The sequence below is a fragment of the Manis javanica genome, chromosome 15 (genome assembly GCF_040802235.1).
Source record: "Manis javanica isolate MJ-LG chromosome 15, MJ_LKY, whole genome shotgun sequence".
Taxonomy (NCBI): Eukaryota; Metazoa; Chordata; class Mammalia; order Pholidota; family Manidae; genus Manis; species Manis javanica.
This window is the reverse complement of record NC_133170.1, coordinates 23773970-23799278: the sequence shown is the minus strand read 5'-3', so window position 1 is coordinate 23799278 and position 25309 is coordinate 23773970. Positions and strand designations below refer to the sequence as shown.

The following is a 25309-nucleotide window of genomic DNA, read 5'->3' as shown; positions in this document are numbered from 1 at the left end:
CACTCCTAGGAATTTACCCTAACAATACAGGATCCCAGATTCAAAAAGACATATGCACCACTATGTTTATAGCAGCACTATTTACAATAGCCAAGGAAGCAACCTAAGTGTCCATCAGTAGATGAATGGATAAAGAAGATGTGGTTCATATACACAATGGAATATTATTCAGTCATAAGAAGAAAATAAATGCTACCATTTGAAACAACATGACTGAAGCTAGAGGGTATTATGTTCAGTGTAATAAACCCAGCAGAGAAAGACAAGTACCAAATGATTTCACTCATCTGTGGTATATAAGAACAAAGAAAAAACTGAAGGAACAAAACAGCAGCAGACTCACAGAACCCAAGAATGGACTAACAGTTTCCAAAGAGAAAGAGACTGGGGAGGGTAGGTGGGAAGGAGGAATAAAGGGATTAAGGGGCATTATGATTAGCATACATAATGTAGGGGAGGGTACGGGGAAGGCAGTATAGCACAGAGAAGACAAGTAGTGACTATATAGCATCTTACTATGCTAATGGACAGTGACTGTAATGGGGTATGTGGTGAGGACTTGATAATGGAGGGAATCTATTAACCACGATGTTGCTCATTTGATTGTATATTAATGATACCATAATAAAAAAAATGAGCAGAGGATCTGAACAGACACTTCTACAAAGAATAAATGCAGATGGCGAACGGGCACATGAAAAGATGCTCCACATCACTAATCATCAGAGATATGCAAATTAACGTCACAATGAGATATCACCTCACACCAGTTAGGATGGCAAACATCCAAAAGACAACAGCAAATGCTGGTGAGGATATGGAGAACGGAAACCCTCCTACACTGCTGGTGGGAATGTTAATTAGTTCTACCATTGTGGAAAGCAGTATGGAGTTTCCTCAAAACACTAAAAATTGAAATACCATTTGACCCAGGAATTCCACTCATAGGAATTTACGCTAAGAGTACAGGATCCCAGATTCAAAAAGACATATGCACTCCTATGTTTATTGCTGAGCCAAGGTATGGAAGCAACCTAAGTGTCCATCAGTAGATGAATAGATAAAGAAGAGGGGGTACATATACACAGTGGAATATTATTCAGCCATAAGAAGAAAACAAATTCTACCATTTTCAACAACATGGATGGAGCTAGAGGATATTATGCTCAGTGAAATAAGTTAGGCAGAGAAAGACAGGTATCAAATGATTTCACTCATCTGTGGAGTATAAGAACAAAGAAAAAGCTGAAGGAACAAAACAGCAGCAGACTCACAGAACCCAAGAACAGTTACCGAAGAGAAAGGTACTGAGGAGGGTGGGTGAGAAGGAGGTGTAAGGGGATTAAGGGGCATTATGATTAGCACACATAATGTAGGGTGGGCACGGGGAAGGCAGTATAGCACAGAGAAGACAAGTAGTGACTCTATAGGATCTTACTATGCTGATGGACAGTGACTGTAATGGGGTATGTGGGGGGGACTTGATAATAGGGGGAATGTGGTAACCACAATGTTGCTCATGTGGAAATCTGAGCATAAGATTGTATATCAATGATACCTTAGTAAAAAAATAAAAATGACTTTAAAAATTGTATATCCATGATACCTTAATTTAAAAAAAAGTATAACTCCCTCAATATTGTTTCAATATTGAAAAATTTAAAAAAATCCAATTGATGTATTGCCTGGTAGGGGAAGGAACTACAAAAATAAAAATGATAGACATGGAACAAATACCAAGTGTTGTTAATTTAGCTGTGTGGTGACATGGAGCTCAGTGAAATATTTGCCTTCATTAAGGTGAGTTACAAGAGTATGCGTGAGTTCTCTTTTCAGTGGTTTAAACTTCATCTTGGATTTAATTATAATGGAAAATTATCCGGGCTCTTTCCCCCAACTTATTGATAATGTACACTCAAGTTCATGTGTGAAGCACCCAACACATATCCTCTTTATGTGTGGAAAGGTATAGAAGGAGCCTAGCCCAGAGTCTGGCACTGAAAAAAAAATCTATTACCATTTTTCTTCCCCATTCTGCATGATAATTAACTCTCTTGTCTGCAATACTAAGATTAAAGATGGTCAATATACGTTTGTTAGAGTAAAAAACAGAAGGAAGCTTAGATTATAAAAAGTTTTAATGTCAGAAGAGACAAACTATGTGGGAAAACACTATGTCTTAGGAAAGTGCCTAACACTTAGTAGTCAATCAAATTTATCTGTTGACTGTATTGTATAAAAAACATGCCAAAGAGTCATAAGGAGAATCTTTATTTTCTTGTGTGTCCTCCTTCAATTGTAAAGGGGTAATGGAAATAGCTTCCCCATTTGTGGATGGTCCCTGAGGTGTACGGGTGGGTGTGCTGGGAAGGAAATGGGGAGATGGATTTGAGAATACTCACTGTCCCCTGGCAGGATGGGCAGGGTGTATGTTCCGGATCTGATGATGTCTCCCTTAGCCATGATCTGGAAAGAAAAACAATGGAAGAGGAACTTCTCTTGAACTTGACATAATCCTCAACATCTTATTTCCCTCACAACCTACTTTTGGTTGTTGAGTCTCTGCTGGCAAGAAACAATCTCATGGAAGTCAACAAGTCCAGGGGAACGTGGCGGAGGCGCAGGATAAGGTCACACAAGTCATTTTTACATTTCTGGCTCCATTAACCACTTTGTCTACTGCTAAACAGAAGAAAATGTTGTGGCCTTATTCTTACCAGGTAATAGAAAAGGAGCTCCTTGATCTCCCCAGCGGCCTGCCCACTGAGTATGTGGTGCACCTGCATGATATGAGTTTGGCCACAGGGCAGAGTACCAGCCACAGGCTCCAAGTGAACGTAACTCCCGCTTAAGGAGAAAACGTGACCTGCGACGTGCTGAGCTCCCTGGTGTTCTTCCCGTGCCCACACATGGTGAAAACAGAAGTTGGGTTGCACGTGGTGCACCTGAGAAAACAGAAAAACAAAGAATCTATATTGTCTTGAAGTTCTGCACTTAAGCTGCCCACCAAAATGAATAAAATGTGGTGTCCTCCACCCTAACATCTATCATCTAACATATGACATGGCATATACACATGCATCACCTTCATCCCTATTGACCACCAGATAAACAACCTGCTAGCTTCTCATATTGCAGAGATTAAAAGGAACCATCTACAAATTGATCTCCGTTGCCCAGATTCTGCTAGGTCATCACTACTGACTCTTTAAGCATCTCAGAGCCAGAGGAACAATGATGTCCCAGGGACAATGGAGAACAATCTGAACAAGGAGAAAAGGGAATCTTCACATAATAGAAGGGCCCTTGTAAGTTATTTTGGTTAAAATTATTTTATATATAGCAATATGCCTGTTACCTTATGGGTCTCAAAATTGTATATAAATAATCCTCAGCAAATAAACGTCTATGCCTCATCATTATTATGACTTCTGATTTTTAAGGCTTTGTAGTTTCTGGACTTTTAAGCCTTGAAGATGTTTAGTAGATAATTCCATTTATTTCCTCTGCAGTGGTTGCTCCCTAACTCTTTTTAGGGCATACTTATTTTCTTTTCCTGAATTTATTAGGTGACCCTTTTATTTGCTGTCATAATAAAATTCATGTTTTTATTATTGCTTTTTAAATATATCATAATAATAAGTTATAGTTCTATTAATCTATTAATACAGGAACTTTTCATGTATAGGGACACTATTCAACTTTTCAATCCTAGGGAAGAGCGGGTATCCATCACACAGAAAACATTTAAGCATTATTACACATTTTTAAGTGGAAATAACATGTGAACATTGGAAAATGGAAATAATTTCTGTGCCATTTATATAAGCTGAAATCAATAAACCATTGCCTTTTACCACTTCCTTGCTTGTGATTATTAGCATAAAATCCTTTTAGTTGCAGAAATCTATTGATCATCTTCATTAGGCAATATATGCTGAGAGTATGTATGTGGAGGGTTCTGAACACTTTAAACAATGTCTAAGTGGGCATGGTAAAAACGACATAAAACAAATTGCACAAATTACTTACAATTGAAGAACTGATATTGGTCAGGACCAAATCCAGCAAGATTTTTTTTTTGGCACAATACATAATATTGTAAAGATAATGCCAATGAAAGGCTCAGACACTTCTCTAGTATCTCTTCTAGTGTCTTAACAAACATTTTAAGCCTCAAATTTATTGCTAAGTTGGGCAGCTTCTTGTTTCTGTCTCTTAAAGACAATCTGTGTGTTTGTTTCTTCACTTCTGGATACTTAACTGTTAGTGAGGCTTTTCTTTTTCCTCAGGCATTTATTTTTATTTTTTATTTTTGCATACTTACCGTGATATAAAATTTGTTAGCCAAGATACTGGTGGTATTGATTGAAAACTGTACAAGACCCTGCTCATTGGTAGTTGCATTGTGAAGGTAATGGGCTTTCTTGGAGGAGATGAAGATGAGTTTGTTGGGGATGGGCACACCTTTCCTATCCACCAGGAGCACCTGGAGTAGAAAATTACCTGGTAGGTCATGCGGCCAATACTCGGGAAAGGCAGAGCTCATGGCACAAATTCCTTTGCTGCTGCAACTTAAAAAAAGCCAATCACCAAACTGCCCTTCCAGATGTATCACAGAACTCCTTCCTTCGAGTGGGATCCTCATGCATTTTTTTTTTTATTCTCCTGAAAAAACCATAGAGGCAACTCTGCCCAAGAGTTTCTTTTGGAGAAAAATCCAATCATCATAAAACTGGTCAGATGAACTATTAAATGAATAAAATTAATATTCTAAACATATTATTAAAAAATATATACCTTAAGCACAAAAATAATATAATCAGAAGAACCCTAGAAGGTACATGATTATGTTTCCTATGTCTCAAATCAAAACCATTTATCCACCTATTTCTAAATAGAACACATATAAAGAAGGATACTGGCAGCTATAAATTGAGTCATTTGTAAGAAATTTTCTTAAAATTCTGATGCTGGCTGGATAATGGGAGAAATGTATGTATTTGTTGTCAAATGGGTGGGAGAAGAGGTTTGAATTATAATCAATTCATATTACATTAAGCATCTTTATTAGTTACATGTCTAAAAAAGAAATAGTACCTCTGAGTCTTATAATACTGTAGTATGGGTTTGGACATTTTTATCAGTGATATTTAGAAGAGGAAGTAGCTTTGCTGGGCTTTGTGCTTTTGGTCATAGTAATTAATTGATAGCTCTAACTAGGAATATGCTACCTCATTGTGCCCTGGACTTACACAACCGGACACATCTGTTTACTCGTGACTCCCCATATACTCTACCTGTCCGAAGAAGGGGACACCTCGTCTAAAGTGTGAATCCACTTTCAGGAACTTGAGTCTGGTGGCAATGTTTGTGATTTCACTGGTTCCATTTCCAGTGAATACGACATCTAAAAATATGTAGAAAAGAGTAAGTAATTCTGGAAGTTCCTTTAAGTCCTAAAATTCATTTCCGACCTCCTTCTTTACAAACCGTTATTTTGTTCTATAAAACACACCAATGCTTACTGTTTTCTTTCCCATGTTAATTTAGTACTCAAACCTGTTCCCTCTTCTTTGATCTTGGCTTCCACTCTAAGTTTCATTTCATAACCTGCATTTTTATTTATTTATTTATTTATTTATTTATTTATTTTTTTTTGAGAGGGCATCTCTCATATTTATTGATCAAATGGTTGTTAACAACAATAAAATTCAGTATAGGGGGGTCAATGCTCAATGTACAATCATTAATCCATCTCAAGCCTAATTCTCGTCAGTCTCCAATCTTCTGAAGCATAACGAACAAGTTCTTACATGGTGAACGAATTCTTACAGAGTGAATAAATTCTTACATGGTGAACAGTACAAGGGCAGTCATCACAGAAACTTTCGGTTTTGATCATGCAATATGACCTATAAACCATCAGGTCAAATATGAATATTCATTTGATTTTTGTACTTGATTTATATGTTGATCCCACATTTCTCCTATTATTATTATTATTTTTATTTTTAATAAAATGCTGAAGTGGTAGGTAGATGCAAGATAAAGGTAGAAAACATAGTTTAGTGCTGTAAGAAGGCAAATGTAGATGATCAGATGATCAGGTGTGTGCCTATGGACTAAGTATTAATCCAGGCTAGACAAGGGCAGCAAGACATCCACGGATGCAGAAGATTTCTCTCAAAGCAGGGGGGGTGAGGTTCTGAGCCTCACCTCTGTTGATCCCCAAATTCTCACCTGATGGCCCCCCTGCGACTGTGCCTGTCTTAGGTTGTTCCTCCCTTGAGGAATCTTACCCGTCTCTGGCTAACCAGTCATCTTCCGGGGCCATACAGGGAAATGTAAAGTTGGTAAGTGAGAGAGAAGCCATATTGTTTGCAAAGGTTAGCTTTTTACTTCTTTGCAGATTTATGCCCTGTGGCTTCTATGCCCAGCACTTGTCTCGAGGTATCTTTACCACCTGGAGGAATTATGATACTCGGTAAATTCGATATGAGGCACGAATTCTATTTAAAGTTTGTAATTAGGAAGGAAGAAGAAAAGCTATAGATGTAGCATATGAAGGAAACTTGGGAGGATTGATTATTTCTTTGACATATCTTCTTGTATAGTACCTTAAGTATGTATAGGTTTTAAACTACTAACTAATTTGCACACACATATTGACATAATAGGAATACGGTGACATAAACAAAGCAAATCTATAATTACCAGCCATCTCCAGTGAAGCCAAGAAAACCATTTAGGCACCCTAGGCATTTGTGAAAATTTATCTATGATATGATGGATATTTTCCAACTGTACTTGAACCATAAGACAAATTAAAGCAGCCCATTTCTGGGATCTGTTCACATCCCATATGTTCTTTTAACCATAGATAGTCTATAGTCATGAGATTTTGGGGTGCTACAACTTGCACCCCTCCCAACTCCTGGTTGAGTTCCAACAGTACAGATCCAGTCAAATTCGTTGTCTCACTGTATGCACATGCCAGCCTAGACATCTCCCTCCTCCTTCTTATGGCAAGTCCAGGAGATGGTGGGCTGGATGCAGCCACAACCGCAGCATCGTCCGGATCCCTGTGGAGGCTTTTTGATGATCATCCCCCGGCACGAGTCCTCCAGAGAGTGCTGATGCCGGAAGCTCCTCCTCATATCGTATCTTAGTTCATTTTCTGGGTATCCAAGCTAGGCCTTGATCTTCTGCGTAGAAACAAACAGACCCTTTGCCCACACTTTGACATGCCCTCTATACCACTGTGCAGAACTCATTGGAGGTCAGCACACAGTAACTGCTTTTTTTTTTTTTTTTTTTTTAATTAAGAGAAAGGAATATTATCAGAAAAGAGTACCTCCATAGCTGATCATCTGACACCCTTTAAGTGATCAACATTAAGGATATTTAAAGCATGCGTTGATCTTTGATTTACCAATAGTTTTATCCTGTTAAGGAGTAATCCCCCTTTTCTTTCTTTCTTTCTTTTTTTTTTTTTTTAAATTTTTAATCTACACTTACCTGAAGAATACTATGTTTACTATGCTCTCCCCTATATCAGGTCCCCCCTAACAACCACATTACGGTTACTGTCCATCAGCTTAGCAAAATGTTGTAGAGTCACTACTTGTCCTCTCTGTGTTGTGCAGCCCACCCTCCCCTTTCTCCCTCCCCCCCATGCATGCTAATCTTAATACCCCCCTTCTTCTTCCCCCCCCTTATCCCTCCCTGCCCACCCATCCTCCCCAGTTCCTTTCCCTTTGGTACCTGTTAGTCCATTTTTGGGTTCTGTAATTCTGCTGCTGTTTTGTTCCTTCAGTTTTTCCTTTGTTCCTATACTCCTCAGATGAGTGAAATCATTTGGTATTTCTCTTTCTCCGCTTGGCTTATTTCACTGAGCATAATACTCTCCAGCTCCATCCATGTTGCTGCAAATGGTTGGATTTTTCCACTTCTTATGGCTGAGTAGTATTCCATTGTGTATATGTACCACATCTTCTTTATCCATTCATCTACAGATGGACAGTTAGGTTGCTTCCAATTCTTGGCTATTGTAAATAGTGCTGCGATAAACATAGGAGTGCATCTGTCTTTCTCAAACTTGATTGCTGCGTTCTTAGGGTAAATTCCTAGGAGTGGAATTCCTGGGTCAAATGGTAGGTCTGTTTTGAGCATTTTGATGCACCTCCATACTGCTTTCCACAATGGTTGAACTAATTTACATTCCCACCAGCAGTGTAGGAGGGTTCCCCTTTCTCCACAGCCTCGCCAACATTTGTTGTTGTTTGTCTTTTGGATGGCAGCTATCCTTACTGGTGTGAGGTGATACCTCATTGTAGTTTTAATTTGCATTTCTCTGATAATTAGCGATGTGGAGCATCTTTTCATGTGTCTCTTGGCCATCTGTATTTCTTTTTTGGAGAACTGTCTGTTCAGTTCCTCTGCCCATTTTTTAATTGGGTTATTTGTTTTTTGTTTGTTGAGGCGTGTGAGCTCTTTATATATTCTGGACGTCAAGCCTTTATCAGATCTGTCATTTTCAAATATATTCTCCCATACTGTAGGGTTCCTTTTTGTTCTATTGATGGTGTCTTTCGCTGTACAGAAGCTTTTCAGCTTAATGTAGTCCCACTTGCTCATTTTTGCTGTTGTTTTCCTTGCCCGGGGAGATATGTTCAAGAAGAGATCACTCATGTTTATGTCTAAGAGGTTTTTGCCTATGTTTTTTTCCAAGAGTTTAATGGTTTCGTGACTTACATTCAGGTCTTTGATCCATTTTGAGTTTACCTTTGTATATGGGGTTAGACAATGGTCCAGTTTCATTCTCCTACATGTAGCTGTCCAGTTTTGCCAGCACCATCTGTTGAAGAGACTGTCATTTTGCCATTGTATGTCCACGGCTCCTTTATCAAATATTAATTGACCATATATGTTTGGGTTAATTTCTGGGGTCTCTAATCTGTTCCACTGGTCTGTGGCTCTGTTCTTGTGCCAGTACCAAATTGTCTTGATTACTATGGCTTTGTAGTAGAGCTTGAAGTTGGGGAGTGAGATCCCCCCTACTTTATTCTTCTTTTTCAGGATTGCTTTGGCTATTCGGGGTCTTTGGTGTTTCCATATGAATTTTTGAATTATTTGTTCCAATTCATTGAAGAATGTTGCTGGTAATTTGAGAGGGATTGCATCAAATTTGTATATTGCTTTCGGCAGGATGGCCATTTTGACGATATTAATTCTTCCTAGCCATGAGCATGGGATGAGTTTCCATTTATTAGTGTCCCCTTTAATTTCTCTTAAGAGTGACTTGTAGTTTTCAGAGTATAAGTCTTTCACTTCCTTGGTTAGGTTTATTCCTAGGTATTTTATTCTTTTTGATGCAATGGTGAATGGAATTGTTTTCCTGATTTCTCTTTCTATTGATTCGTTGTTAGTGTATAGGAAAGCTACAGATTTCTGTGTGTTGATTTTGTATCCTGCAACTTTGCTGTATTCCGATATCAGTTCTAGTAGTTTTGGAGTGGAGTCTTTAGGGTTTTTTATGTACAGTATCATATCATCTGCAAATAGTGACAGTTTAACTTCTTCTTTACCAATCTGGATTCCTTGTATTTCTTTGTTTTGTCTGATTGCCGTGGCTAGGACCTCCAGTACTATGTTAAATAACAGTGGGGAGAGTGGGCATCCCTGTCTGGTTCCCGATCTCAGTGGAAATGCTTTCAGCTTCTCGCTGTTCAGTATAATGCTGGCTGTGGGTTTATCATATATGGCCTTTATTATGTTGAGGTACTTGCCCTCTATTCCCATTTTGCTGAGAGTTTTTATCATGAATGGATGTTGAATTTTGTCAAATGCTTTTTCAGCATCTATGGAGATGATCATGTGGTTTTTGTCTTTCTTTTTGTTGATGTGGTGGATGATGTTGATGGATTTTCGAATGTTGTACCATCCTTGCATCCCTGGGATGAACCCCACTTGGTCATGGTGTATGATCCTTTTGATATACTGTTGAATTCTGTTTGCTAATATTTTATTGAGTATTTTTGCATCTACGTTCATCAGGGATATTGGTCTGTAATTTTCTTTTTTGGTGGGGTCTTTGCCTGGTTTTGGTATTAGGGTGATGTTGGCTTCATAGAATGAGTTTGGGAGTATTCCCTCTTCTTCTATTTTGTGGAACACTTTAAGGAGAATGGGTATTATGTCTTCTCTGTGTGTCTGATAAAATTCCGAGGTAAATCCGTCCGGCCCCGGGGTTTCGTTCTTGGGTAGCTTTTTGATTACTGTTTCAATTCCTTTGCTTGTAATTGGTTTGTTTAACTTTTGTGTTTCTTCCTTGGTCAGTCTTGGGAGGTTGTATTTTCCTAGGAAGTTGTCCATTTCTTCTAGGTTTTCCAGCTTGTTGGCATATAGGTTTTCATAGAAGTCTTTAATAATTCTTTGTATTTCTGTGGAGTCTGTCGTGATTTTTCCATTCTCATTTCTGATTATGTTGATTTGTGTTGACTCTCTTTTTCTCTTAATAAGTTGGGCTAGAGGCTTATCTATTTTGTTTATTTTCTCAAAGAACCAGCTCTTGGTTTCGTTGATTTTTGCTATTGTTTTATTCTTCTCAATTTTGTTTATTTCTTCTCTGATCTTTATTATGTCCCTCCTTCTGCTGACTTTAGGCCTCATTTGTTCTTCTTTTTCCAGTTTTAATAGTTGTGATGTTAGACTATTCATTTGGGATTGTTCTTCCTTCTTCAAGTGTGCCTGGATTGCTATATACTTTCCTCTTAAGACTGCTTTCGCTGCATCCCACAGAAGTTGGGGCTTAGTGTTGTTGTTGTCATTTGTTTCTATATATTCCTTGATCTCTATTTTGATTTGTTCATTGATCCATTGATTATTTAGTAGCATGTTGTTAAGCCTCCATGTGTTTGTGAGCCTTTTTGTTTTCTTTGTAGAATTTATTTCTACTTTCATACCTTTGTGGTCTGAAAAATTGGTTGGTAGAATTTCAATATTGTGGAATTTACTGAGGCTCTTTTTGTGAGCTAGTATGTGGTCTATTCTGGAGAATGTTCCATGTGCACTTGAGAAGAATGTATATCCTGTTGCTTTTGGATGTAAAGTTCTATAGATGTCTATTAGGTCCATCTGTTCTAGTGTGTTGTTCAGTGCCTGTGTGTCTTTACTTATTTTCTGCCCGGTGGATCTATCCTTTGGGGTGAGTGGTGTGTTGAAGTCTCCTACAATGAATGCATTGCAGTCTATTTCCCTCTTTAGTTCTGTTAGTATTTGCTTCACATATGCTGGTGCTCCTGTATTGGGTGCATATATATTTAGAATGGTTATATCCTCTTGTTGGACTAAGCCCTTTATCATTATGTAGTGGCCTTCTTTATCTCTTGTTACTTTCTTTGTTTTGAAGTCTATTTTGTCTGATATTAGTACTGCAACCCCTGCTTTCTTCTCACTGTTGTTTGCCTGAAATATGTTTTTCCATCCCTTGACTTTTAGTCTATGCTTATCTTTGGGTTTAAGGTGAGTTTCTTGTAAGCAGCATATAGATGGGTCTTGCTTTTTTATCCATTCTATTACTCTATGTCTTTTGATTGGTGCATTAAGTCCATTTACATTTAGGGTGATTATTGAAAGATATGTACTTATTGCCATTGCAGGCTTTAGATTCGTGGTTACCAAAGGTTCAAGGTTAGCTTCTTTAGTATCTTACTGCCTAACTTAGCTCGCTTATTGAGCTGTTATATACACTGTCTGGAGAGTCTTTTCTTCTCTCCCTTCTTATTCCTCCTCCTCCCTTCTTCATATGTTGTGTGTTTTGTTCTGTGCTCTTTTTAGGGGTGCTCCCATCTAGAGCAGTCCCTGTAGGATGCCCTGTAGAGGTGGTTTGTGGGAAGCAAATTCCCTCAGCTTTTGCTTATCTGGGAATTGTTTGATCCCACCATCATATTTAAATGATAGTCGTGCTGGATACAGTATCCTTGGTTCAAGGCCCTTCTGTTTCATTGCATTAAGTATATCATGCCATTCTCTTCTGGCCTGTAGGGTTTCTGTTGAGAAGTCTGATGTTAGCCTGATTGGTTTTCCTTTATAGGTGACCTTTTTCTCTCTAGCTGCCTTTAAAACTCTTTCCTTGTCCTTGATCCTTGCCATTTTAATTATTATGTGTCTTGGTGTTGTCCTCCTTGGATCCTTTCTGTTGGGGGTTCTGTATAATTCCATGGTCTGTTCGATTATTTCCTCCCCCAGTTTGGGGAAGTTTTCAGCAATTATTTCTTCAAAGACACTTTCTATCCCTTTTCCTCTTTCTTCCTCTTCTGGTATCCCTATAATACGAATGTTTTTCCTTTTGTATTGGTCACATATTTCTCTTAGTGTTGTTTCATTCCTGGAGATCCTTTTATCTCTCTCTATGTCAGCTTCTATACGTTCCTGTTCTCTGGCTTCTATTCCTTCAATGGCCTCTTGCATCTTATCCATTCTGCTTATAAATCCTTCCAGGGATTGTTTCACTTCTGTGATCTCTTTCCTGACATCTGTGATCTCCTTCCGGACTTCATCCCACTGCTCTTGCATTTTTCTCTGCATCTCATCCCACTGCTCTTGCATTTTTCTCTGCATCTCATCCCATTGCTCTTGCATTTTTTTCTGCATCTCTGTCAGCATGTTCATGATTTTTATTTTGAATTCTTTTTCAGGAGGACTAGTTAGGTCTGTCTCCTTCTCAGGTGTTGTCTCTGTGATCTTTGTCTGCCTGTAGTTTTGCCTTTTCATGGTGATAGAGATAGTCTGCAGAGCTGGTACAAGTGACCGCTGGAAGAGCTTCCCTTCTTGTTGGTTTGTAGCCTTTTCCTGGGAGAATAGCGACCTCTAGTGGCTTGTGCTGGGCAGCTGTGCGCAGACAGGGCTTCTGCTTCCTGCCCAGTTGCTTTGGGGTTTATCTCCACTGTTGCTGTGGGCTTGGCCTGGCTGGGGCTGTTCCTCCAAAATGGTGGAGCCCCGTTAGAGGGGGAGCAGCCAGGAGACTATTTATGTCCGTAAGGGGCCTCTGTGCTCCCTGCTGCCCAGGGGGTTAGAGTGCCCAGAGATCCCCAGATTCCCTGCTTCTGGTCTAAGTGACCTGTCCTGCCCCTTTAAGATTTCCAAAAAGCACTCTCCAAACCAAAACAACAACAGCAACAATGAGAGAGGGAACAGAAAGGAAAAAAAAAAGAAAAAACACGCGATTTTTTTTTTTTTTCCTCAGGTGCCGGTCCCAGGCACCCGCGCACTGGTCCTGCTGCCCTGTCTCCCTAGCACCAGGGTCCCTGTCCTTTCAAGGCTTCCAAAAAGCACCCACCCACCGGTCCCGCAGGGAAGGAACGCTCAATATTCTTGGTCCTCAGGCACTGGTCCCACGCACCCGCTCACCAGTCCCGCCGCCCTGCCTCCCTAGCACCGGAGTCCCTGTCCCTTCAAGGCTTCCAAAAAGCACTTGGCAAAAAGAGAGAAAAAAAAAGGGGAAAAACGCGCGATTTCTTACGTCCTCAGGTGCTGGTCTCAGGCACCCACCCACCGGTCCCACAGGGAAAAATGCGGGATATTCTTTGTCCTCAGGTGCCGGTCCCAGGCACCCGCTCACCAGTCCCGCCGCCCTGCCTCCCTAGCACCGGGGTCCCTGTCCCTTTTAGGCTTCCAAAAAGCACTCGCAGAAAAGAGAAAAAAAAAAGGGGAAAAACGCGCGATTTCCTCTGTCCTCAAGTGCCGGTCTCAGGCACCCGCCCACCGGTCCCGCAGGGAAAAACGGGGGATATTCTTTGTCCTCAGGCGCCGGTCCCAGCCACCCGCTCATCAGTCCCGCCACCGTGCCTCCCTAGCACTGGGGTCCCCGTCCCTTCAAGGCTTCCAAAAAGCGTTTGCCAAAAAGAGAAAAAAAAAAAAGGGGAAAAACGCGCGACCTCCTCCGTCCTCAGGCACCGGTCTCAGGCACCCGCCCCCAGGTCTCGCAGGGAGAAACGCGGGATATTCTTTGTCCTCCGGCGCCGTTCCCAGGCACCTCCTCACCGGTCCCGCCACCCTGCCTCCCCAGCAACGGGGGCCCGTCCCTCTAAGGCTTCCAAAAAGCGCTTGCCAAAAAAAAAAACTGCTCCGGTTTCTCTCCACCCGCCGGGAGCCGGGGGGAGGGGCGCTCGGGTCCCGCCGGGCTGGGGCTTGTATCTTACCCCCTTCACAAGGCGCTGGGTTCTTGCAGGTGTGGATGTGGTCTGGATGTTGTCCTGTGTCCTGTGGTCTCTATTTTAGGAAGATTTTTCTTTGTTATATTTTCATAGCTCTATGTGTTTTTGGGAGGAGATTTCCACTGCTCTACTCACGCCGCCATCTTGGCTCCCGCTCCATAACCTGCATTTTTAATCTGGAGCAAGTTGGTTTTTACTTCGTGGGTGATGCAGCCGCTGCTGCTGAGCTAACAGAAATACAAAAATTGAAAAGTGTCACACTGAGTTAAGACCAATAGTCACCACATCTACTATTTTCTTTCTGATGGTAGGACAATTTCTCTGGGATGAACATGCTAATTGATCTTTAGGAATTTAACATTCACATTCTAACGTTAGTCAACAAAATTCTCATTTTGCTCAGTGGAAATTCCTTTTTTCTTTTTTGGTGTGGAACATTTTGGGACAAGTTTACTCTGATGTCCTCTTTCTAGTTAGTAAAGTGGGACGGCTCTATGGTCATTCACAGGGAGAGCCCCTTCAGAGCACACTGCACACTAACCTGTTGGTTGAATTCTTCACAGAACTCTTGTTTTTGACAATTAGGAGCATAAAGTAATTTTCTGCACATGCTCACAGTTGCAAGTCCTGGGACAGGTTTCCCGTAGGTGTATCTGTCACATTAGATATAAATCAGGAACTGAGGAAGGTATCTAAATTTTCTACTACTAATCCACCATAGAGCAAACAATTACTCTCTGTAGTTCTCTGTACATCTTATCGTTTCAGGCTCAGAAGCATGTCTGAAAAACATCTCTTCAGGAAGTATTGTCCATTAGAACACTTGAAACTTTTCTACAATATACAACCAAGTTCCCTTTGGAATTTTTAGCTTTCTTCCTTGTAGCCAATTTGTTTTTATCATTCTTTTTATTTCTGTCATCACAAAATCAAAATTTGTGATTTATAAAAAATGAGAAAATTTAGATAACAGAAGAATGAAAATAAATAAATGAGAAAATTTAGATAACAGAAGAATGAAAATAAATAATGAGCAAGCAGACTCAAACACAATAAAACATATACATACACACAGAAAGAAGGAGAGACAAAGCCCTGAGCAAACCACCACGGGGCAAATAAAAAACAGTGTGTGTTGTGCACACTCCATATTTATATTATTTCTCTTAATAAAAATGGAATAATTGATAATCATTTTGCTTCGGGGATTAGTTTCCTTTCCTATTTTTCCTATTGGTGGGAATACTCCAATATCACTTCATATAAAAAATATAATTAGAACACCTTATTTGGGAACCCCTCCCCCAGATATAGATATCTGTACTAGGGTGCCATTAAGTTAGACAGGTAATACCTTGACCATTACTCCAAGACAGACTTGAGGCTGAGGCCCAGATGCTTTGATGCTTGGTATGTGATATTTAGATGGGCATATTTCTTTACCCAATTCTTCCTCTCCTACTGCTGGTTTGTAGGATATTAGTTTTAATTCTCAAGTTTGAAATGAACTGTAAGAGTTATCTGTAATCGTAAAAGGCTAAATAAGAAGGGAACCCTATAAGACAGAAAACAATTTTTAAAATAGCATTAGGAAGTCCTTCACTATCAGTGATTATTTTAAATGTAAATGGATTAAATTGTCCATCAAAAGACATAGAATGGATGAATAGATAAAAAGATAAGGTCTAATTAAATACTGCCTACAAGAGAATCACTTTAGGCTTAAGGACACATAAGCTGAAAGTGAAGGTTTAGAAAAAATATCCCAGGAGAATGCGTACAAAAATAGATCACAGGTGGCTGTACTTATATAAGACAAAATAGACTTTAAGTCAAAAACTGTCACAAGAGACAAAGGAGGAAGTATATAATGATAAAAGGGTCAATTCAAGAAGGTGATTTAAAATATACATGCACCCAACATCAGAGCCCTAAGTATATGAAGCAAACATTGTTGGAACAGAAGGGGGAAACAGATAGCAACATAATAACAGTAGGGTATCTCAATGCCCCACCTTCAATAATGGACAGAACATCCAGACAGAAAATCAATAAGGAAACAGTGAGCTTGAACAATGCTATAAGTCACGCAGACCTAAGAGACATATTTAGAATATTCCACCCAAGAGCAACAGAATACAAATTACTCTCAAGTACACACAGACAATTCTACAGGATAGATCACATGTTAGGTCCCAAAACAAATCTTAACAAATTTAATAATATCAAAATTATACGAACTATTTTTACTAGCCACAATGGCATGAAACGAAAGCAAACTTTCACAGTATTTGGAAATTAAATAAATATACTCTTAAACCACCATTGGGCCAAAGAAGATATAAAAAGGGAAATTAGAAAATATCTTCAGGAGAATGAAGGTAAAAACATAACAAACTCAAACTTACAGAGTACAGCAAAAGCACTAATAAGAAGGATGTTTATTCCAATGAATGTCTACATTAAAAAAGAAGATATTAACTAACAATCTCACTGTTTACCACAAGAAACTAGAAAAATAAGAATGAAGCCCAAAGTTAGCAGAAGGAAGAAAACAGTAAATATTGGAGCAGAAATAGACTTATAGGACAATAGAACAAAATCAGTAAAAGTAAGAGTTGGTTTTTTGAATAAACAAAATTGGAAAACCTCTATCTAGACTAACAAAAATGTGTACATATGAGTCATAATAACTAAAGCAATGTGTAAACACCCAGCTCTATGAGAGTCTTCGGGAAGTTTGAGTGTACTTGAGCATAAACTTGGAATTAGTGTTGGAAAACTATTTTTAATTTTGTTAAGTGTGATTATGGCATCATGATTATGTAGGAAATTATGTCAGGAGCTTTGAGAGGTACGTAATGCTGCATCTAGGGGACAATGTCATGATCTTTGTAATTTATTCTGAAATACTAAGGCAAAAAAAAATGTAGCAAGTATGGAGAGAAGTTAGTTGTTAAATCATGATTATGGGTATCTCAATTCTTTTGTATATTTGAAAACTTCAATAATAAGCAGTTGATACAAGAGAAGTCATTGGAATAATTTTTTTTAATATAGAGGAGAATTAATTTATAATATGTTCCTAACTAAATAATCACTCAAAACTAAGGCAGAATATGAAATTTCAGACAAAAACAATTTTACTCACATCCCACATACTGATATGTTCACTTTTTCATCCAGGATACTGATTATTTTTGGCACCTGAACTTTGACCTCAAACTTGGGAAGCACTGTTGGTAGAGACAATGGAAATGGGGAGGCTGGTAAATGTTTAATGGATACACAAATATTTTCATGTCAGTAAATTTTCCCAAATTGATACCCCCCAAAAACTAGATGCATTTTTCAATGTACCAACTTTAAGATAGTGTTTAACAATTTATGCAAAATCAAACTGACTTTGTGACCCCAGCAGATCTCAATGACACAGATGGTGATGGTTCCCCTAAATAAGAATTTTTGTACTATTTGCTATTGAAAGTGACCAAGCTCTTATGAGCTTCTGTGTTCACAGTATTGTGATAGTTTTATAGATATAGCTGACTCTAATACAAATTCAGGATACCTACAGGAAATTTAAAACATCTGAGTTCATAGTATGAACTAAAAAGCTATGTCCTTTTCATTTTCCATAAGCCATACCAAATTCCTCCACAGCGAAGGGGTGCTCTATTCTTCCACCTGCTTCCTTCTGCACCACCACCTTGTAGGAGCCCTGAAGGGGTTCTGATGAGAGGGGAAAGGCCAGCTCTTGGAGGCCATGCTCCAACTGGAGACTCTGCCATTGTCCAATTCGATTTCTTTTTGGGTCCTAATAGTGAACAAAGAGCATGGGGAAAAATTATTTAGCCATGGTAGTTCTTGAACAAAACAAATGACTTTGAGGGTAGTAGCTGGCACTGCCTTCAAGAAAGACAGACACAGAAGGAAGATAAAGCACAACAAACCTGACATCTGGGAGTAGGAAAATTTGGATCTGAGTCTCATCTGTCTGGAATATTATCAGAACTTCTTATCCTTAATGTACCGATTTCTTTATAGAATACTCTTTCCGATGCTTACCTCAAGATATACCAGTGGAATCTATATGAAAACAGGAAAGAAGAGATGTAATTAGAATTTCACCAAATGCTATGATTTCAGACTTAGGATCAAACAGCTTATGAGGCAAGTATACCTACAGTAAGGTATATATTTATATATAAAATTAAATCTGAAACATCAAAGAACTGGAATTGCTCAGAGAAACCAGTAAATAGTTCTGAGAAAAGCACACATAATATATATTTCTACAACAATCATCACATTGCCACATCCCTGAAAAATATTACTGGTGAATAATGTTTATTAACTTATTAATATTGTTCACCAATAGGTACTTACACCTTCCTAGTGAAGAATATGACTATACTGTTTACTTAAATAAATTAGGAAATGGGTATTAACAGAGTAATATGTCATTATGATTTAGACCCAATAGCAAAAGAATTGCTAGAATTTCGGTTAATAGTTGACCAAGAGTATTTCTTCTAATTTCAAAATTGCCTTTTAGAAAAGGTAGCTTTGTTTGCCTTAATACTGATAACTAGTTGGAGGAAGGGACACCAAACTAGTATGAATTAAGTCTTACATATAAGATGTATTATAGAATATGTATAAATATATATAAATGAAATATACATATAGAATTAATATATGTTGTGCATACAATATATATAAATATAATCTATATGTACACGTGTATATTGTCATATTACAATCTATTATATGTACATATACATTCAGAGGCAGTGAAACTCTTTGGTGCTTTAATTAACCACGAACTCCTAGAGAGTGTGGATACAGATGGAACCTAGCTTTTTCACTGTGCCTCTTCATCATGCTTAATATAGTGCGTTCAGAGAAATAAATGTAGCTGACTATTGCCAGACTGATTAATTATTGTTATAAGTAACATAATCTCTTAGCCCACAGTTACGCCTTGTATAAGACTTTAGATCTGTGGTGGGGCCAGAGCTCAGGTTCCAAAAAGAATTATCTTTTATCTTCTTGCGTTTCCTGGGCCTCCCACTCCACCTAGAGGGAGCACTCCCATCCCACCCCCAAACCACAGCTATTGAGATACTTACCAGTTCATTCAGGGGGTGAAAATTTTCATCCACAGAAACAACACGGAATTTTACTAAAAAGGAAATTCTCTGGTAAGACTCAGACATGATAGAGCAGAACACTTGGGTAATAGCAGGCTGAGAGAGTGGGACAATGGCAACTTTGGCTGGAAAAGCTGCGGAGGAAGTGAACTCTCCTCGGGGCTGCTCCCACCAGTGACTTTACCTACATACCTGTCTGTCCTGGTTTATAGATGGGTATGTCCTTCTGGACAAAGACCAGACTTTCAGCGTTCTTTACCAGCACTGTGTTCCTCTTCCTGAAGTCCTGTGTTGGTCCCTTTATCTGGACAGTGAGGAACACCTCCTCTGAAGAAGCTGAGATCCTTGGCAGCTAAAGAACAATGACTACGTGAGGGACCAGACTCCTCCCTTTGTATCCTTCAGCCATTGTCGTGTTCTGTTGCCTTTCGAGCTTTACCAAGGCTAGGTAGGTATGAGTATGTCTCCATATATAAAAGTGGAGGTAATAATAAAAGATATAGGAGAAATATATCAGTAAGAACACCCATCAGGAAAACCCAAATCTTCATATAGCTTAGTTGGACCTCTACTTATTAAATTATACTCTTTAACAGAGCATATATATTCTGAAGGCATGGAGAGAAGCATCTCTGTAAAAATACGGGAAAATATAAGAGCTGAGTATCCTGAGTTGGGCCACCTCGAAGAGCTCCTGGGTGCTTGCTGGAATCTTGCACCATTTACACATTCCGAGGACAAAGACACCTAACATCTCTTCATAACCTACATGCTCTCCTAGCATAAGAGTTTTGTATAATCTCTTTCTAGGCACTGACCAGCTCTGGCTTTTAAGAGATGGTTACATTTCAAAGTTAGAACAACCTCTCTCTGACATATGATTTCTGTGGCTAATAGGATTTTTCTAGGACTTACATTGAATTGTGAGATTTAGAAAAATATTTCTCTCCTACTCTGGTGGAAAATGTATGCTTTGTTCCTTAGTAGCTGAAAACTCACTCTTCCATCATTTCTGATGTCCTTGCCACCATTCTTAAAGTCATTTCTGGGGGGATTCAGCGCCAGCTCTCCGTCACCAGGATTCAGTATGATATATCAGACAAGACTGGCAGCCAGTACTCACAGTGAAGGAGACAGTGGAATAAGTCTTTCTCTGCCACCAGGTGGGTGAAGAGATTCAAGAGGCTCCGGTTCTCCCTGACCGACGCCAGGGAAGCGCTTACAGTCACTGTCTCATTCAGGTGGCTCAGAAGGAGGCAGCCCTTCTCAGGGGTCCCCGTGTGGAGCAGGGAGGGGACCAGCACCATATACTGCCTGGGAAGAGAAGACGATTAACTAAAGAGACAATCGGAGCATAAGCAAGCATTTGCAAAACATACATGTATTTTCCTTAACAATCTGTGTTTATTGCTACAACTGAATCTTTACCAAGAATCAATGGACTAAAAACAAAAAGAGGAAGGTTCTATCACCATCTGGCAAAAGAACTGTATCTTCCACTCCTCCGTGGTGCCTCAGCCACACAATCTACGGGATGTCGGCTTCCAAGGTGTTACAATTTTATAGGCTTTCTTTGTTTTAAAGAGCATTGATATCTGGATTCCTGCATACATATCCATAAGAGTGCCCATACATAATAAATTGTGGGTGATTATTCACTTTATAAAAAGATTTACATTAACATCTGTCTAAATAAACACCCCTTGTGCATGAACACCATGACTGGGTTTATACAAATTCACCTGAAAGAACTTCAGTGAACATGTATCTATTTATATAAATTTAAATAAAATACATATATGTACTTAGCTACAACCTCTCTTTGACATATGATTTCTAGTGCATTTACCCAATTCTTCCTCTCCTACTGACTCCAATGGCTAAGAAAGCAAAACAAAACAAAACAAAACAATTTTCTTAATAGCGACAATGCTATTTCTCTTAGGATCCTGAGATATAGCTTAGCCAACATTAATTTTTTAAATAAGTTTTTGCTTTTACTAATAATTTCATGACACACACCTCACAAGTGCACCCCATGTTTGATTACCATTCTTCATTCCTAGTCTGAGGTAATTAGTAATAATATTTTAATACTAATATTGTTCATACTATGTTCATAAATGTATGCTTGTGTCAAGCCAATGTAGGTGGATAAATTATCTTATCTTGTTAAAAAACATGTTCATGTACTCTTTTTCAGTCTCTTTCATTTAAATTCCTGAATACATTTCATTACTCTGAGGTATGGCGATTTTTTTATGTGAGATTTACTTTCTTGCCTTGACTGCGTTGATGTGTTTCTTCTATTTCTTATGTCCCTTCTCTCCTCTCACACCATTTTCTGGTCACAATTCTATCCATTCTTTTATAGGGTACATAAATTATATTCTTCATGTTCATAAGAGCTAAAACATGAGATCCTTGCCACTCCTCATATTTAAATGTATAACAGTAAGATAAAACTCTGCTTTCTCACTAAATCAGTAAATCACACAGTTTAAGTCATTTATTTATAGGGTTAATTTGCAAATTAAGAAAAAAAGAACTATTCTTTTCTTGTATTGTTTTACTACCCTATCCCTTCCACCCCCACCATAAACTCTCACCCTTAAAAAAACAACAGGCGATTTGACACATGAAACTCAATGTTATCACTTTGCAAGGTGAATAGGCGTGAGACAGGAGCAGGGAATAGCAAGGACAGCTTAGCTGTGGAATCTGGAAGTTCAGTTTGGTTCCCATTCTCCAAGGGGTCTGCTCCAGCTCATCAGTCTTGCTGTGTGTGTTTTAAGCTGTTTCTTGGCAAAACTATATGACATGAATCTTTAGCATTACTCTTAAATAATTAAAATCTTGAATTTTTTAATTGCATAAATGCTAAGGTTTCGTTCTGAAGCCAAGAGGCTCAGAGCAGTTAAGTAATACCCATGATAATTCAAATAATACCTGTCAGCCAGTGCCTTTTTAGCATCTGGGTGTTTTTGATTTCCTGAATAATTTCTTTCAAAGATATGATAAATGATTTAAAAATTTATCATTTTAACACTTCCCCCTCTAGTTCTTTGATCTTAATGAAAGAAGCCATCAGTACATTAAAATTTATTCACTATACTTGCTTTATTTTTATTAGTTATAAGCCTGATTGATATCACAATTGAATGAGTTAGTTCCATTTGTATTTGATATTTCAAACAACTACTTCACAAAGGTTTGATTAGTTTTCATTTAATAGATATTGAAATTAGGATCCATCAAAATGGAATAATTTGCCCAAGATTTTATCTGTAAATAAGCAACTAAAATGTTTTCATATATTACTCAATCATGAATGTTTGCATTTTAAATATTTGCCTTTGTAAGAGTGACTAAATTTTGCAAATAATAAACTGATGACTTTAAATTTCCTCTTTTCCATCATATTCCCCTGCTCTAACGCTTCCTGCCCCAAGGTGAGGGAGAATAGTGACTGGATCTTGTGGGCAGTATCTTGCATTTATCACCTTAAGTGCTAATAATGCTGGAGGGATGAGGCAAGGTTTTCTCATTAGTAAGAAGGTAGCACTTTTATTTATAATGACTAGGCCATGGGGGTTGGTCTTTGTCAAATGGTTGCCATGATATAAACTGATAGTTTTCAATGGACAGAATAGTCCTATGTTGTGTAAGGCTGGAAACATACACTACTTAACGTTTCCAACCCAATAAATACCACTTGCTTCATCAATTCAACCTGTACGCAAAACCTTAACCCCCTTTTTCCAATGCTGTCTGGGTGGAATGCAGTGGGAGGTGGTGCCATCCATAGTTGTAGATGAGATGGAGGGTGATGGAAGAGAAGTGTACCCCTACTGGTTAGGGAAAATTGTTCCTCATAGAAGCCTGGAGAACATAGGAAAGTGAGTTGGTCGGAGTTCTGATTTCTGTTTCCTGTGCTTTAGCCTGGAGAGGGCCAACTGTGTTAAGTGGACTAAGGCAACACACAGAGGAAAGTGTCTTTGCCTCTCCCCATTTAGGACTCCAGAGGCTGCCCTGTATCAATGTGGAAGGCAGCTGCATCAAAGGCAGGATTCCAGGGTGAGTAGGCAAAGGAGGGCTGGAAGTTTAATTGCCCAGGACACCTCAGTGCTTGTGCACTGTTATTGCTCCTAAGAATCTGACAGCTCTCCAGAAAGAATGTAACGGCAGCTGGGTGGAGTGCAGGAACCTCAAGCAGTCCTGAACTGCAAAAGGGAAGGTGACCTTAAAGTACAACTTGTGCTGGAGCATCAGCCACCAGATTGGAGGCAGGGTGCTGTGGGAAGCTGGCAGTTCTATGGGATGAGAAAGAGCTGAGGTGAGTCAGAGTCAGCCAGAGAGGACTTCTGGACTTCTTGGTCCAGAAGCAAAGGTAAACCAGATGGCTGAAGACTCAGCTGAATGCTAGCAGGTCAGGAGAAGCCAGATGAACGGTAGCCATGGAAGACAGGCAGCTCTCAGCCCCAAGGGCTCTGGCTCACCTCCACCAGGAAGTAATGGAGGTCACAGCCTTCCAGGTACTGCCTGGGAGGAACTGTGAAAAGGTGGAAGAGAAGCCTTAAAGAATTGGATTTCACCAATTTTGCTACTGAATAGGATTAAAATTACTCTCCTATCTCCCTCACCCCCAGTCAACATTACCATTTGCTAGGGCTTTTATGAAGATTCAATAAGTTATTGAAAAATAAAGGAGCTATGCTTTCTCTACACATATGATCTACAAAATGTATTAAATTGCACCCGACTGTACATTTTTTTATAGTCAATACTTTATACCCAAAAGAATGATTCTGTGAAGGTGAGATCTGAGGTTTTTGTGTCTAAAAAATTATGCTTCCTAGTGACTACTTATTATATCCATGACTATGATCCAATGAAAATATTATTTCAAGAGTGCAAGATAAATAGAAGAAAAAAGGTATTAATCATTTATGATTAATCTCTTATGATTGGAAGGTATCTTAAGGAATGGAAGGGTAGCATTTAATAGGAAAGGCAAAGAAAAGATATAAGGGAGAGACTGAAATAATGTACTCTTGAGGACAGAGCTTTGAGTGAGACTTACGGTTCTGCCGAGTCTGAGGGGCTGGCAGAAAACAGGACAAGGAGAAAGAGCATGGGACATGAACAAGGTAGTCTGTCTTTCCCCATAGTGAGAGACAAATCTTAGGGGCTCTGTTGTGCCCAACTCCCTGCCCTCAGCCTGGTCCCTGAGATCTCTCAAATTTACCAGGCTTTATCTGGCTGCTATTTGCAAATAAGCCCCACCCAAGGCCTCCAAATAGAGTTCAGAGTTGGGCACAGATTCCCTAAAGTGTCATTGCTCTCTGGGATTGCCTCATTATGCTCAAGGCTAAATTCTGATAGGCTCTGAGGCATTTCCAGAGGATAAAATTCATGTTCTAGTAACAATGAACTTTCTTATACCATGACAGCAAAGCTCCTAATAAGGGACTTTTGACTGACCTTTCTCCAACTCCTTCAAAATCCTTATAAGTAGGTGTCAAAAAAGGTCAGGACCCATGAGCATGTCACTATGCCAGTAATTCATTCAACACAGATGCCTTTCTGAGATTGAGTGTAATATAACTTTAGGGGGACTTCTTGAGAGTTGGATTGAGTACAACGCTCTGGGAGAAAGTGACTCAAAGCAGGTGCCTGAGATGAGGGGAAGGAAAGATGAGATGTGTTGGAGGTGGATATTATCAAAGGTCACCTTCGTCTATTTCACAGCATTTATTGGATCAAATTCTAACTGTGCTTATCTTTTCTTACTGCTATTTGGACACCAAAGTTTGAGTCGCTTAGACCACATCATATATTTTATTCAAGATTTTTTTTTTAGTTTTAAATGCTACCCTTGTGCTGAGAATACAATATTGAGCAGGATAGCAGTGCCTATGCTCTTACAGAACT

At 39.0% G+C, this 25309-nt stretch overlaps 1 protein-coding gene across 1 annotated transcript in view; it reads right to left on the bottom strand.

The window, feature by feature from the left end:
• The window catches only part of PZP (pregnancy zone protein), a 61360-nt gene extending 36781 nt beyond the window's left edge, over positions 1-24579 (bottom strand). The window contains 14 exon segments of the mRNA XM_073222896.1: positions 2403-2466; positions 2718-2945; positions 4328-4489; positions 5301-5410; positions 5563-5613; positions 14383-14446; positions 14761-14872; positions 17371-17455; positions 17868-18036; positions 18288-18308; positions 19355-19407; positions 19568-19741; positions 20511-20689; positions 24459-24579. Of these exon segments, the coding sequence (XP_073078997.1) occupies positions 2403-2466; positions 2718-2945; positions 4328-4489; positions 5301-5410; positions 5563-5613; positions 14383-14446; positions 14761-14872; positions 17371-17455; positions 17868-18036; positions 18288-18308; positions 19355-19407; positions 19568-19741; positions 20511-20689; positions 24459-24544 (1558 nt within the window). The 5' untranslated portion in view covers positions 24545-24579.
• Between the last annotated feature and the right edge of the window lie 730 nt (positions 24580-25309).